Source organism: Thalassophryne amazonica, chromosome 18, assembly GCF_902500255.1.
Source record: "Thalassophryne amazonica chromosome 18, fThaAma1.1, whole genome shotgun sequence".
In the NCBI taxonomy this organism is placed as follows: domain Eukaryota; kingdom Metazoa; phylum Chordata; class Actinopteri; order Batrachoidiformes; family Batrachoididae; genus Thalassophryne; species Thalassophryne amazonica.
In genome coordinates, this window is record NC_047120.1 from 67,424,310 (window position 1) to 67,440,288 (window position 15,979).

The window sequence follows — 15,979 nt, forward strand, 5'->3', positions numbered from 1 at the left end:
TGAAGGCAGCATTGGAATAGCAGTGAAGCTTAGCCACAATAAAGTAATTAATCATCTGAGAGGAAAATAAAGAGGTAAAACAAGACTATTTAAATACCCCTGCAGTAAAAAAATGTTGGCTAATGTCTCTTATATTTCCATGAGAGACTCCTAATGTTGTCTGTTGAGTTAATGTTGGAACAGAAGTGTTAGCATTAGCCAAGCAATTTAGCAGCAGTGTTAGCTTTTTTTGGCTAACTTTAAAGTGTGTGGTATTATACTGTCCAAAGACATAAATTAATTTCATATATTATAACGCAAATTGAATTAAATCCAACTGATGTGTGTGTGTTATTCAATTTCTCCTCAAGTTAAAGAAATACAAGAACAGACGGCAGTGGAAAAAGATTGTTTTAAAAAATGTCCACTGAAAACTGCATCGTCATCTCTGAGCTGCATCCAAACTTCTCTCATCCGGTGAGCTAACAGTCAGTTAAAGGAGTTTTACTGTGCAAAATCTTCTTGTCTCTAATTGTTTACATTTACATACTGTATGGTTGGATTTTTATGCGAAATGTCACCAAATTCACACAGTAGAGATGGGCGGATCGATCCTAATATCGATAATATTGATACCAACGCAGGTATTGATATTGAACGATCCTTGTGTAAAAAGATCAATACTCAAGCTTTTTTCTCTCCCGCACGCACTGACTGCTGCGCACAAGTCTACTCTCTGTCTGTAAGAGCAGCGTTGTGCTGTGTCACACAACATGGAGCAGCGCACCCTTGTATTGTGGTTTGTCAGCCCTCTACCTCAGGAGATTTTGTTTTAAGTTGTGTTGTGTGATATTTTTTTAAACAAAAATGTTGATTGTGATAATAAAGTATTTTGTTGTCACGTACAATGTTTGGCGAAATTCTATCCTAGGTCTTTTGGATCCTTTTGATCTATGAAGCTTAAATATGAAAAAGTATCGGTATTGATGTCGATATCGGTGATACTCCTGTATTTACTTCGTATCGGATCAATACCAAAATTCCCGGTATCGCCCACCTCTATCACACAGTACTGTCTGCATAGAGAAGCTCTCTTGTTTTAAGCATAATTTAAGCTAATTTTTGGCTTCTGTGACATACGTATGTAACGGGGGTCTACATCTGGACTCTTCCGTTGACAAAGACTTTGACAGCTTTACAAAGGGTAAAGTAAATCGGTTATGAGCATAGAATACGAGCATTTTTGGAGATTCTAGATGTGTATTTACATGGATTTACATAACAAACTGACCAAAAACTTTGTGTTACAGTGTCATCAACGTCAGGTGATCAATGTAGCAGCACGGCGCCACAACCTGTCAGAATATTCATTAGCACTACACTAGCGTAGAGCGGGTAGCTCAATGGATAAAAAGCTGGCCTGCCAATATATAGACCTAGGCTCCAATCCCGCTCACACTACCTGTCTGTGTCCTTGGACAAGACCCTTAATCTAGATTCTCTCAGCCCACCCAGCTGTAATTGGGTACAAGCCTCAACTGGGAAAGTAACATGCATCAGGCTGGCGTCCTGTCTAGCAGGAGTCGTAGACTCTCATCCGCTTCAAACTACAGAATCTGGAGATAAGCACCGGTGTTCTGACGAACCATCCTACTTAGTCGAAACATCCTACTGTAGGCTGAATTTATAAACACATCTGTCAAGTGGCTTACTGTTGTTGTAAATCCAGTCATTTACCCAGTATCTGATGTTTGGAATGACATAAAGCCAGCAAAACTAGAATGCAGGGATAAATCTAAACAGAACTCTGTTGGTGATACCAAATGCACGGGGTCCACAAAGCTAACACCATGCTTACACAAGTATGCTAATACAGAGAATAGTAATCAAAAAGCTAGTATGAACAATTAATTAAATGATTCAAAATTAAGTATTTACTTTATTGAAGTTGTGTTTTGAGCATGTGCACTATGCCTCGGTACGATGTCGCAATAGGTAGGATGAGATGTTGGGACACTGGCACCAACAGGCCTTAGGGTCTATACAGGGCTTACTACGACACTAGCATAGATGGAAAGCAGGTTGACAACATACCTTCTGTAAAATATGAAGAGCAAATGTAATTTAGGCCAAAATAGTGTAGTGATAGTTAGAGGTAGCACCTCACTTGGAGTTATTTTTCTCTTCTTTCTGTCTCTGTTGTCTTTGGTTGGGATCAAGTAAAATAAGAGATTTCATTCTTAGCACTATTGCACTTTTTGCGTATGATTAAATGACAAAAATGGCACAAACCTGCCCTCACAGCTGTCCTGGGCAATGCTTTGTTTTAGCCTTTGCACTGGTCGCTAAAGCACACAGTCTTACAGACCTCAGTGACACATGGAGGAGGCGTGCTAACTGTGGCCAACCATCAACACCTGATAGATATTTTCTGCAATTTTACATATATTCGAAGACCATGACTTCAAGCGTCTTGTGTCTCCTTATGTCAGTCTAAATAAGTCTCAGAAGTTGAAGCTGTGATTGTGCTTTCTTTTATCAGAAGGTGCTTGGTATTGTGATTGGAAAATCTGATGTCAGAAGCTTCCCAGACAGAAAAAGTAAGTATATATAAATATACAAGAATGCGAAAAGGTATTAGACAGCATAGAATTGTAATAAAAACCAATGGTTCAACAGAAAATCAACTTTGAAATGTCTGAGCACTTCTGTTCAAACTAAAATCAAATGTAATGTTTTATTATTATTATTGTTATTATTATTCATAGTAGTAGTAGTAGTATTCATTAATTTACATTACGTACCTTACATTCAGAATTGTTTTACAAAATGTGAACTCTTTGTTGATGTATGGTACACAAAAATAAAAAGGCAGTTCCTGATAGCTGCTCGGCAATAAAGGCCACACCTTTTACTTATATATAAGAGTTATATATTTAGCAGTTTTCCATCCGTTTAGGAAATAATTGATTAATAATGTGCATTATTATAGAAACATTATAGAGAATAGCTTTGCACCTCTGTGTCTTGTATGTCAGCTCCCTCTCCTGGTAATTAGATGAACTGAAATCTTTCCCCTTTTTTTTTGCTCCTTCCATTTATGTGCACTGCTAATTAATATTAATGACTTAAATTTCAGATGCTGGTGCAGACAGGTTCACTTTTGGCTTCACCATTAAGGACTCAGTTGATTATTTTATCAACGTATCTGCCTGGGGAGACGAAAACTACATCAGCGGGCTGTCAAGCAGCTTCAGCATTGGAGACTGTGGTGAGGCAGACATAGTTAAAAGATCTTGCAGAACTTAAAATATCACTGTGGATTTGGCAAAAATTACATTTGAAGGAAATGCATGAAAATGTATTTATAATGTGTAGAATACGACTTATTCAAATTGGTCCAAAATGGAAATGACCTGATGTTTAGCGTTGACAAGTACGAGGTCTATTAGAAAAGTATCCGACCTTATTATTTTTTTCAAAAACCATATGGATTTGAATCACGTCTGATTACATCAGACATGCTTGAACCCTCGTGGGCATGCGAGAGTTTTTTCACGCCTGTCGGTTACGTCATTCACCTGTGGGCAGTCTTTGAGTGAGGAGTGGCCCACCCTCTCGTCGATTTTTTCATTGTTTAGGAAAGGCTCAGAGACTGCTGCTTTGTTTGATCAAACTTTTTTCAAAACTGTAAGGTACAACTGAGTGGACACCATTCGATAAATTCAGCTGGTTTTCGTTGAAAATTTTAACGGCTGATGAGAGATTTTGGTCTGGTAGTGTCGCTTTGAGGACGGCCCACGGCGCCTGATGGCGATCTGCGCTCTGAGGCAGCATCATCTCGCTGTTTCAAGTTGAAAACTTCTACATTTCAGGCTCTGTTCACCCAGTAAGTCGTCAGAGAACAGAGAACTTTCAGAAGAAGTCGGCATGAGGAGTTTATTCGGACATTCCACTGTTAAAGGTCATTTTGTAATGAAAGAACGTGCGGGCAGAGTCACATGTCGGGCCGGACCCGACCGCGGGGGGTCACGACAGGAAAAACACCTCCGTTGGAAACCTTAACGGACAAGTTGGAACATGCCCAAGCTGTTAAACAATTTCTCAGTTACTCACTTGTTGAAAGCCATCAAAAGCCGCCTGAATTTTACAAATGGTTTTCAACACGGAGGTGTTTTTCCTGTTGCTGCGCACACAGATTCGCCGAGTCGTCACGGAAACGACTCGGCAAATTTGCGCGCACGTTCTTTCATTACAAAATGACCTTTAACAGTGGAATGTCCGCATAAACTCCTCATGCCGGCCTCTTCTGAATCTTCTCTGTTCTCTCACGACGTCCTGGGTCAACAGAGCCTTAAATTAGGATGATTTCAGCTCGAAACAGCCAGACGATGTCGCCTGGAAGCGCTGCACGACGTCCCGCTCCGTGGGAAGTCCTTAAAGCGACAGAAACACCCCATAATCTCTCATCAGCCGTTAAACTTTTCACCGAAAACCAGCTGAATTTCTCGAATAGTGTCCACTCGGATATCCCTCACAGGTCCAGAAAAAAGTTTGATAAAGCAACGCGCAACGTCTCAAACAAAGGAATTCAGCCGAGAGGGCGGGACCAGTGCTCACTCAAAGCCTGCCCACCGGGAAATTACGTCACCGACGCGTGAAAAAACTCACGCATGCGCACGAGGGTTCAAGCATGATTGGTGTAATCGCATGTCATTCAAATCCATATATTTTTTTTTTTTTAGAAAACTGCCGGTTAGTTTTATAAGATACCTCGTACATTGTTCATACTGCAACAACACAAATTTATAGTAATTAATGTGTTCTTTATATCTTTTTTCCAGTCACTGTTGAAAATCCTTTAGTCTCTCACAAAGACCCAGAGAAAGGCGATAAATTCTGCCCTGTAACACCGAGGTAAAAAGCATTTGTGTCACAATTCAACCTCAGGCTTGCTCTGTCATTACTCGAGATGTCTAATATTGAAAGGAAACTCAAGTTAACCCTCAGGGTTACAAAAACATAAAACATCGTGGATAAGGACCCCAGTGTGATGTAACGCTGTGTATCTTATGCTGTTTCAGCCCGTACAGGCTGCTGGTGACTGACGCTCATTCCCTGGTGTGTTTGTGTGCCGACACGGACACCATTGACAGGCTGCTGCCACTAATCCATCTGCCAGTTAAGGATTCCAGAGACTTCTACTCTCTGGGTGACATAGTGGCCAACGGGCAGCGGCTGGATGGCAGTGTGATAAATATACTGGCTGCAGTGAGATTGGTGGGTCATCTTAAGGACGTAGTCTTTCAGTATTTCACCCATGAGACAAAATTCTCCCCATGTGGTTAGTTTAGAGCCACCTATAACTCACAAACTCGCAGCTTAAAGCAGATAACCCGTAAGTTGGAGAGGAAATGGCGTCTCACTAATTTAGAAGATCTTCACTTAGCCTGGAAAAAGAGTCTGTTGCTCTATTAAAAAGCCCTCCGTAAAGCTAGGACATCTTACTACTCATCACTAATTGAAGAAAATAAGAACAACCCCAGGTTTCTTTTCAGCACTGTAGCCAGGCTGACAAAGAGTCAGAGCTCTATTGAGCCGCGTATTCCTTTAACTTTAACTAGTAATGACTTCATGACTTTCTTTGCTAATAAAATTTTAACTATTAGAGAAAAAATTACTCATAACCATCCCAAAGACGTATCGTTATCTTTGGCTGCTTTCAGTGATGCCGGTATTTGGTTAGACTCTTTCTCTCAGATTGTTCTGTCTGAGTTATTTTCATTAGTTACTTCATCCAAACCATCAACATGTCTATTAGACCCCATTCTTACCAGGCTGCTCAAGGAAGCCCTACCATTATTTAATGCTTCGATCTTAAATATGATCAATCTATCTTTATTAGTTGGCTATGTACCACAGGCTTTTAAGGTGGCAGTAATAAAACCATTACTTAAAAAGCCATCACTTGACCCATCTATCTTAGCTAATTATAGGCCAATTTCCAACCTTCCTTTTCTCTCAGAAATTCTTGAAAGGGTAGTTGTAAAACAGCTAACTGATCATCTGCAGAGGAATGGTCTATTTGAAGAGTTTCAGTCAGGTTTTAGAATTCATCATAGTACAGAAACAGCATTAGTGAAGGTTACAAATGATCTTCTTATGGCCTCAGACAGTGGACTCATCTCTGTGCTTGTTCTGTTAGACCTCAGTGCTGCTTTTGATACTGTTGACCATAAAATTTTATTACAGAGATTAGAGCATGCCATAGGTATTAAAGGCACTGCGCTGCGGTGGTTTGAATCATATTTATCTAATAGATTACAATTTGTTCATGTAAATGGGGAATCTTCTTCACAGACTAAGGTTAATTATGGAGTTCCACAACGTTCTGTGCTAGGACCAATTTTATTTACTTTATACATGCTTCCCTTAGGCAGTATTATTAGACGGCATTGCTTAAATTTTCATTGTTACGCAGATGATACCCAGCTTTATCTATCCATGAAGCCAGAGGACACACACCAATTAGCTAAACTGCAGGATTGTCTTACAGACATAAAGACATGGATGACCTCTAATTTCCTGCTTTTAAACTCAGATAAAACTGAAGTTATTGTACTTGGCCCCACAAATCTTAGAAACATGGTGTCTAACCAGATCCTTACTCTGGATGGCATTACCCTGACCTCTAGTAATACTGTGAGAAATCTTGGAGTCATTTTTGATCAGGATATGTCATTCAAAGCGCATATTAAACAAATATGTAGGACTGCTTTTTTGCATTTACGCAATATCTCTAAAATTAGAAAGGTCTTGTCTCAGAGTGATGCTGAAAAACTAATTCATGCATTTATTTCCTCTAGGCTGGACTATTGTAATTCATTATTTTCAGGTTGTCCTAAATGTTCCCTGAAAAGCCTTCAGTTAATTCAAAATGCTGCAGCTAGAGTGCTAACAGGGACTAGAAGGAGAGAGCATATCTCACCCATATTGGCCTCTCTTCATTGGCTTCCTGTTAATTCTAGAATAGAATTTAAAATTCTTCTTCTTACTTATAAGGTTTTGAATAATCAGGTCCCATCTTATCTTAGGGACCTCATAGTACCATATCACCCCAATAGAGCACTTCGCTCTCAGACTGCAGGCTTACTTGTAGTTCCTAGGGTTTTTAAGAGTAGAATGAGAGGCAGAGCCTTCAGCTTTCAGGCTCCTCTCCTGTGGAACCAGCTCCCAATTCAGATCAGGGAGACAGACACCCTCTCTACTTTTAAGATTAGGCTTAAAACTTTCCTTTTTGCTAAAGCTTATAGTTAGGGCTGGATCAGGTGACCCTGAATCATCCCTTAGTTATGCTGCTATAGACTTAGACTGCTGGGGGGTTCCCATGATGCACTGTTTCTTTCTCTTTTTGCTCTGTATGCACCACTCTGCATTTAATCATTAGTGATCGATCTCTGCTCCCCTCCACAGCATGTCTTTTTCCTGGTTCTCTCCCTCAGCCCCAACCAGTCCCAGCAGAAGACTGCCCCTCCCTGAGCCTGGTTCTGCTGGAGGTTTCTTCTTGTTAAAAGGGAGTTTTTCCTTCCCACTGTCGCCAAGTGCTTGCTCACAGGGGGTCGTTTTGACCGTTTGGGTTTTTACGTAATTATTGTATGGCCTTGCCTTACAATATAAAGCGCCTTGGGGCAACTGTTTGTTGTGATTTGGCGCTATATAAATAAAATTGATTGATTGATTGAATTGATTGACCTATGAACCTAACCTGCTTGTCTTTGGATTTGTGGGAGGAAGTTAGAATACCCAGAGAGACCCATCTAACAGCAAAAAACAATTGCAAAAATGCCACGTTGGACTCGAACCACAAACTGTCGTTCTGTGAGACAATAACCGTTGTATAGCTATGATGCGTGAATGTAGTTAAATCATTCAATCTGAATCCTTTCAGGCACATTGGTAGACTTTATTGATGATGAATTCTCTAAATTTTAGGAGTATGTATAGTGTAGTACTTTGCAAAAGTCTTAAGCACCCCAGTGTTTCTGTAATCAAATCAATTTTATTTATATAGCGCCAAATCACAACAAACAGTTGCCCCAAGGCGCTTTATATTGTAAGGCAAGGCCATACAATAATTACGGAAAAACCCCAACGGTCAAAACGACCCCAGCAGTCTAAGTCTATAGCAGCATAACTAAGGGATGGTTCAGGGTCACCTGATCCAGCCCTAACTATAAGCTTTAGCAAAAAGGAAAGTTTTAAGCCTAATCTTAAAAGTAGAGAGGGTGTCTGTCTCCCTGATCTGAGTTGGGAGCTGGTTCCACAGGAGAGGAGCCTGAAAGCTGAAGGCTCTGCCTCCCATTCTACTCTTACAAACCCTAGGAACTACAAGTAAGCCTGCAGTCTGAGAGTGAAGCGCTCTATTGGGGTGATATGGTACTATGAGGTCCCTAAGATAAGATGGGACCTGATTATTCAAAACCTTATAAGTAAGAAGAAGAATTTTAAATTCTATTCTAGAATTAACAGGAAGCCAATGAAGAGAGGCCAATATGGGTGAGATATGCTCTCTCTTTCTAGTCCCCGTCAGCACTCTAGCTGCAGCATTTTGAATTAACTATAGTAATAATGCTTGATTTTTTTTTTTATTATTGGTAAAATTTAAAAGTTTCAAACCTTAGCTGTCAAAATAATAATAATCAAATAGAACAGAGATTGTTCTCTGTTTTATTAACAAAACAAGTACAGGTATATTAAAGTTGAATTAAAAACAAATATTAAACAAAATAAAAGTGAACACTCAGGGAAGAAGACAAAACCTGACATTGCTGCTGCAATGCTTCACCTCAGGGAGCTTTTGCACATTTGCACTCAGCACCTGAGTTTACATTTCCCACCATTTAAATTTGCACTTAAACTCTGCCGAATTCTTTGTTGCATTTACCACCAAGATAAAGCCTGAAGGTTCAGAGTTCAGAAAAATGGTGGATGATACAGTTCAAGTCACATTTTGTACAGGAAGAAAAGGTTTTTGTGATCAGTCTGTTTATGTTTCAGATTGGAGAACCAAAGTCTTTCATCACTTCTGACAAACGCAAAGGACAGAGGCTGGAAGTGAAGCTGTTTGATGACTCTGTCTCATACTTCCCCCTCGTCTGGTGTGTCACAGCCATTTATTCATTTGGAAAAGAAGTGAAGATGCATTCCCTCTTTTTTAGCCCTGAAGCACAGCCATGTGTCTTTATGTTGCCGTAAATTTAATTGAGATTAACATGCTGAACTCCACGGGTGTTTGGTTTTCACTGAGTGACCTCTGCTTCACCCACAGCTGGGACAGAGAAGCCATTCAGCTTCTTCAGGCTTTGATTCCGAAGGAGACGGGTAGGTTAAAACCCGCTGCTCATTCTCAGCCACAAAACTGGATCCTTTGTGAACTGCTGTTTCTGCATGTCATGGCCTATTAAGACACTGTAATAAGCTATTTTTCAAAAGAAATGTGGACACTGGTATTTGAGGTGAACGCTGTGTTTATGTTTGAGAGAACATACAATTCTGCCTCTTATTCTTCTTCCAAAGTGCTCTTCATAGCAGACACAAAAATCGGCTTTGACAGTTTTCGCAACTGCATGGCAGCAACTGTAAATTCCAAAACCATTATCACAGTCAACCCTGGTAAGGATATCATGGAAACTCTGACCAAACTCTGACTCATCTGACATGACTTTTGTGTGTGTGTGTATATATATATATATATATATATATATATATATATATATATATATATATATATATATATATATATATATATATGTTGCAACAAATCACCCAACACTCAGATCAGCTCCAGCCCTATTGTGCTGTATAAGAAAAAATAGAATGTTTGCAGTTGCATATGTTTTTAAGTCAGTGATAATGTGTTTTCAGATACAAGGGAAGCCAGCCTGCTCTACAACTACGTTAAACAGATGTCTGAATCTGGAAGTCTGGATCAAGATGAGAAGCCAGAGGACGTGTCTGGTACGTTCAGGTGAACACTTCGTCATATCTCTGTCCACCCTAAAACCATTGCAGAAAAAGCATCGGTGAAATTTACCATCACTTCAACCAAAACGTGTTTGTTTCACATGAAGTTATGAGTGTAGTAATTGTCAATCACTGATTATCGTTGCACATCTTCTGCAAAACAAATAGCTTTAATTAGCCGCTCTGGTGAGTTAAGGTGTTAGGTTGCTGGTTCGAATCTGGCTTGAAGGACCAAGAAATGTCAGAAAAATAATAACTGTCCTGACTATGGCTGGAGGAAGAGGGAGACAGACATCTTGCTTCAATTGAAGTCTTTATTACCACAGGAGCGAAACAGTGATATTGCTGTTTCCTTTTCAGTGAAGGCATGCTAACAAAACCACAGATAATATACAGCCCACTAACCACATGGACGGGGTTACCTAGCAACAGTTTCCCCATCATAACTCTCCCCGCCGTCCTACTTACAGCTGCCGAACTTGTCTAAACCAAGGTTGGCTTCGGCCTTTCTGAGATGATAAGTGTACATTCTCACACAAGCTTTTAGCAATTTAATTTCAATTTCAATTTATTTTCATTTACATAGCGCCAAATCACAACAGAGTTGCCTCAAAGCGCTTCACACAGGTAAGGTCTAACCTTACCAACCCCCAGAGCAACAGTGGTAAGGAAAAACTCCCTCTGAGGAAGAAACCTCAAGCAGACCAGACTCAAAGGGATGACTCTCTGCTTGGGCCATGCTACAAACATAAATTACAGAACAATTCACGGACGAATATCCAAGAAATGCTATTGGTGCACAGGACAGGAGGATCACCAACACGAATACAACTCCCATCTCTGGATGGAGCTGCACCTTAAACAGAGAGAAAAAACAGAATCAGGCATCAGAAAGACAAAAAAAAAAAAAACTGTATAATTTGCCAGCTTTAAACAACAAGAAAAACAGAGAAATACTAAGGTGATCGCCGGCCACTAGCCCTAAACTTCACTATAAGACCCAGAATTTAGGTAAAGTTGAGGCCGCGGCCCGCTCCAATTACTAATAAATGAATTAAAAGAGTAAAAAGATGTAAAACAAAACTGTACCAGTATGCTAGCCATATGAAAGGGAAAATAAGTGCATCTTAAGTCTGGACTTGAAAATCTCCACAGAATCTGACTGTTTTATTGATGCAGGGAGATCATTCCAAAGAACACGATAAGAGAAAGCTCTGTGACCCACAGACTTCTTATTCACCTTAGGGACACAAAGTAGTCCTGCACCCTGAGAACGTAAAGCCGGGCCGGTACGTAAGGTTTAATTAGGTCAGCTACGTAGGGAGGTGCCAGTCCATGAATATTTTATAGGTTAGTAGCAGAACCTTAAAATCTGATCTCACTGGGACATGAAGCCAGTGAAGGGATGCCAAAATGGGTGTAATGTGGTCGAACTTTCTGCTTTGTGTCAAAAGTCTGGCTGCAGCATATTGAACCAACTGGAGACCCCTAATGCTAGACTGCGGTAAACCAGAAAATAGAACATTGCAGTAGTCCAATCTAGAAGAGATAAATGCATGGATCAGGGTCTCAGCATCAGCCATAGACAGGATGGGACGAATCTTCGCTATATTTCGCAGGTGGAATAAACAGTATTGTTAAAATGCAAGCATGAAATACGATATATGCAAAAACCTATAATCACACCAAAAAATAAAAGACACACACTTTTCTGATGTTTCTCATAATCCCATAATGATATAAAAAACATATTGTTTCTCACACACAAAAGAACCATTAGATAAACAATGATGGTGACACTTACTGTGACGGTGACAAATCACGGTTGAAACAGACTGAAACAGTGACAAGAATGACAACAACGAAAAAGAGGAGCTAAAACAGATCAAAGCAAAAGATAATGCGTAATGGAGGAGGTACTCATGATAGCAGCAACCATAGAAATATGCAGAGTTTGATGCAAGTTAAGGGATATATTGAATGGGAGTGAGTTAGTTGCTCGTGTGTGCACATGCAAGCATGAGAACCGCATGAATCCATGTGCAGAGCATGACAGACACAATGAGCTGTGTGATGACGTGAATTGGGAGTGATTGTGAGATGTTGTGTCCGTGCCACATAGCCCCATCGCTGCAGCCCCACAGGCCCCAAAGCTCCACAGGCTGCAGAATGACAGCTGTGGATGTGTGTTGTTGTTGTTTTTGTCTCTGCAGTGGAATCCATCACTGACATGTACACGGTGAGCCAGCTGAAGCAAAAGGCTCTGGAGAACCCTGAAGTGTTCTTTGGCATCATGTACTGCTTCATGTCCAAGCTTGACCTCGACTCTTCGGTTTCAAAAGTCATCAAGACACGCTGGTAGGTTCCCACAACAGGACAGACTGGATTTGTTCTTCAGCGATTCTTGTGCGAAATCACAGCAGTGGACTTCCACCTGTCCACCTGTCTCAGCTCGAGGTGTAGGTTCCAGGTGGCTGAGGACCTGCAGAGCTGCACCAACCCGCTGTGTCTGGGGAAGGATCAGGCCTTTTCAGTGAGCACAGGCTTTGACCTGCTGGTGGACTTCACGGACCACACGGGCACCCTGCAGAGCTGCAGCCTCAGGAGTCCAGTGGCCGAGAAGACACTCGGCTGCACTGTGAGTCCCACTTTAAAACAATGCTGAATCTCCAGTTTTAACCCTGTAATAAACCTGCAATTAAAGAGCACAAAGCACTGACATCCATCAGTATTGTTTATATCATAATTCAGTCTTTCTACAAGTCACAAAAGAAGAGAAGAACAATTAATCATTTTCCTGCAGTGTTCACATTTTGTGGATTTTAAGTCAAGGCTCTTGTTCACGTGAGCTTTCAGGCAGGTTTAAGTTGTAAACGCATGTGACCCAGCCAGTGTCAGCGTGCATCCTCCTGTATTCCTAAAACAACCTCCTGTTTAAAGAAGGAACTTTTGATTAAATGAGGATGAAATGTGTAGTTGAATATCTGCACCTAAACTGTCCACGAGATAAGTAGAGTTTTGTATCTGAGCTCATCTGTGCGTCCTCTGTTCCAGACGGACGACTTTACCTGTTTGACTGATGACGAGCGAACTGCCATGAAGTGGAAATTTCTGTTGGAGAGATGTAAAATCGTTATGAAGGTATCTTTCTCTTCTCGAGCATTGTTTTTTTTTTTTTTAAGAAGATTTTTGAATATACAGTTGTGCTCAATAGTTTACATACCCTGGCAGAATTTTTGCTCTTTTTTTGGCCATTTTTAAGAGAATATGAATGACAACACAAAAACTTTTGAAAAAAAAAAAAGGTTTTGTGTTGTCATTCATATTCTCTTAAAAATGGCCAAAAACGCAAAACTTCTGCCAGGGCATATAAACTTTTGAGCACAACTGTACGAGTCAATAGTATCGGTGGGTAGGGAGACAGGGAGGGCTAAAGCAGACAGGAGGGGCAAGTGTGGCATCAGTGAGAAAGTGGTCATCTTGTTTAAATCTAACTTTTGAACCCTATGTCTTTGACCTGGACAATTCCAGAGCCCACATACACGTGTGTGTGCAAAGTTATGTGCAAATGAAGCTGAAAAAGCAAACTCCTGCAGATAAAAGTTGCACAAATAAACGTTTGATTCTGTGCTTCAGATCCTCCCGTCCACCAGGACGAAGGCTGGAATCAGGGGGACGGTTCTGTCCTGCTGCCTGGCAGATCCAGGGGAGGTCAAGCAGCACATGGTGGCTCTGCAGTGACACATGTGCTCGCCACAGGAAAGTAGTGTACCCGAAGCCTGTTACTGACCGACTGTTCTGAATGACATGTTAACCGTGTCTTTCTTTATCTGGACAAACAACTTGAATGATCTGTGAGTTTACTGTCATGTTTATTTATGTAACTTATTTAACCATATTTATGAAAAAACATGTTTGTTTCATTAGTTCAGCTGCATTCAATAAACTCATGTCTCCTTGTGTGCATTATGAAGTTCTGTGTTTTTAAGTGAATTTTTGGAGCATTAAAACATCACAACAGCAACTCGCTGACAGCCACACATTAAAGCCAGCACTCCTCTGTTCATGCTTTATTTCTGTTTTTGTTTTTTTTTGTTGTTTTTGTTTTTTACTGAGCTGACGTTTAGTTAGGAGTTCAAATGAAACAGTCTTGTAGTGTTGCATGTTCTCCTTGAATTGCTGTCTGTCTGAGTGGTGTCCAAAAAATGAGGTGGGCTTCATAGATAATTGGCAAAGCTTCTGGGGAAAACCTGGTCTTGTTAGGAGAGACGGCATCCATCCCACTTTGGATGGAGCAGCTCTCATTTCTAGAAATCTGGCCAATTTTCTTAAATCCTCCAAACCGTGACTATCCAGGGTTGGGACCAGGAAGCAGAGGTGTAGTCTTACACACCTCTCTGCAGCTTCTCTCCCCCTGCCATCCCCTCATTACCCCATCCCCGTAGAGACGGTGCCTGCTCCCAGACCACCAATAACCAGCAAAAATCTATTTAAGCATAAAAATTCAAAAAGAAAAATAATATAGCACCTTCAACTGCACCACAGACTAAAACAGTTAAATGTGGTCTATTAAACATTAGGTCTCTCTCTTCTAAGTCCCTGTTGGTAAATGATATAATAATTGATCAACATATTGATTTATTCTGCCTTACAGAAACCTGGTTACAGCAGGATGAATATGTTAGTTTAAATGAGTCAACACCCCCGAGTCACACTAACTGTCAGAATGCTCGTAGCACGGGCCGAGGCGGAGGATTAGCAGCAATCTTCCATTCCAGCTTATTAATTAATCAAAAACCCAGACAGAGCTTTAATTCATTTGAAAGCTTGACTCTTAGTCTTGTCCATCCAAATTGGAAGTCCCAAAAACCAGTTTTATTTGTTATTATCTATCGTCCACCTGGTCGTTACTGTGAGTTTCTCTGTGAATTTTCAGAACTTTTGTCTGACTTAGTGCTTAGCTCAGATAAGATAATTATAGTGGGCGATTTTAACATCCACACAGATGCTGAGAATGACAGCCTCAACACTGCATTTAATCTATTATTAGACTCTATTGGCTTTGCTCAAAATGTAAATGAGTCCACCCACCACTTTAATCATATCTTAGATCTTGTTCTGACTTATGGTATGGAAATTGAAGACTTAACAGTATTCCCTGAAAACTCCCTTCTGTCTGATCATTTCTTAATAACATTTACATTTACTCTGATGGACTATTGGACTAGCTTTAAATCAGAAGTGTCTGACTCCGTGGTATAACTCACAAACTCGCAGCTTAAAGCAGATAACCCGTAAGTTGGAGAGGAAATGGCGTCTCACTAATTTAGAAGATCTTCACTTAGCCTGGAAGTGACTTTCTTTGCTAATAAAATTTTAACTATTAGAGAAAAAATTACTCATAACCATCCCAAAGATGTATCGTTATCTTTGGCTGCTTTCAGTGATGCCGGTATTTGGTTAGACTCTTTCTCTCAGATTGTTCTGTCTGAGTTATTTTCATTAGTTACTTCATCCAAACCATCAACATGTCTATTAGACCCCATTCCTACCAGGCTGCTCAAGGAAGCCCTACCATTATTTAATGCTTCGATCTTAAATATGATCAATCTATCTTTATTAGTTGGCTATGTACCACAGGCTTTTAAGGTGGCAGTAATTAAACCATTACTTAAAAAGCCATCACTTGACCCAGCTATCTTAGCTAATTATAGGCCAATCTCCAACCTTCCTTTTCTCTCAGAAATTCTTGAAAGGGTAGTTGTAAAACAACTAACTGATCATCTGCAGAGGAATGGTCTATTTGAAGAGTTTCAGTCAGGTTTTAGAATTCATCATAGTACAGAAACAGCATTAGTGAAGGTTACAAATGATCTTCTTATGGCCTCGGACAGTGGACTCATCTCTGTGCTTGTTCTGTTAGACCTCAGTGCTGCTTTTGATACTGTTGACCATAAAATTTTATTACAGAGATTAG

At 40.3% G+C, this 15,979-nt stretch overlaps 1 protein-coding gene across 1 annotated transcript; it reads left to right on the forward strand.

Moving 5' to 3' along the window:
* Positions 1 to 373: 373 nt before the first annotated feature.
* meiob (meiosis specific with OB-fold) lies at positions 374 to 13,743 on the forward strand. The gene is made up of 13 exons (XM_034193515.1): positions 374 to 456; positions 2,522 to 2,579; positions 3,119 to 3,250; positions 4,824 to 4,896; positions 5,064 to 5,259; positions 9,037 to 9,137; positions 9,308 to 9,360; positions 9,556 to 9,651; positions 9,904 to 9,996; positions 12,216 to 12,360; positions 12,454 to 12,640; positions 13,057 to 13,143; positions 13,639 to 13,743. Exons 1-13 carry the CDS (start codon positions 400 to 402, stop codon positions 13,741 to 13,743), a joined length of 1,383 nt encoding a protein of 460 aa, XP_034049406.1. The 5' UTR covers positions 374 to 399.
* The last annotated feature ends 2,236 nt before the right edge of the window (positions 13,744 to 15,979 follow it).

What these genes read in the sequence shown, in the direction of transcription:
- meiob (XM_034193515.1), top strand. Translation starts at nt 400, where the DNA reads ATGTCCACTGAAAACTGCATCGTCATCTCTGAGCTGCATCCAAACTTC. An exon ending in TACTGGCTGCAGTGAGATTG is followed by an intron (nt 5,260 to 9,036) that starts GTGGGTCATCTT and finishes TTTATGTTTCAG; the next exon opens with ATTGGAGAACCAAAGTCTTT. An exon ending in TTTGATTCCGAAGGAGACGG is followed by an intron (nt 9,361 to 9,555) that starts GTAGGTTAAAAC and finishes CTTCTTCCAAAG; the next exon opens with TGCTCTTCATAGCAGACACA.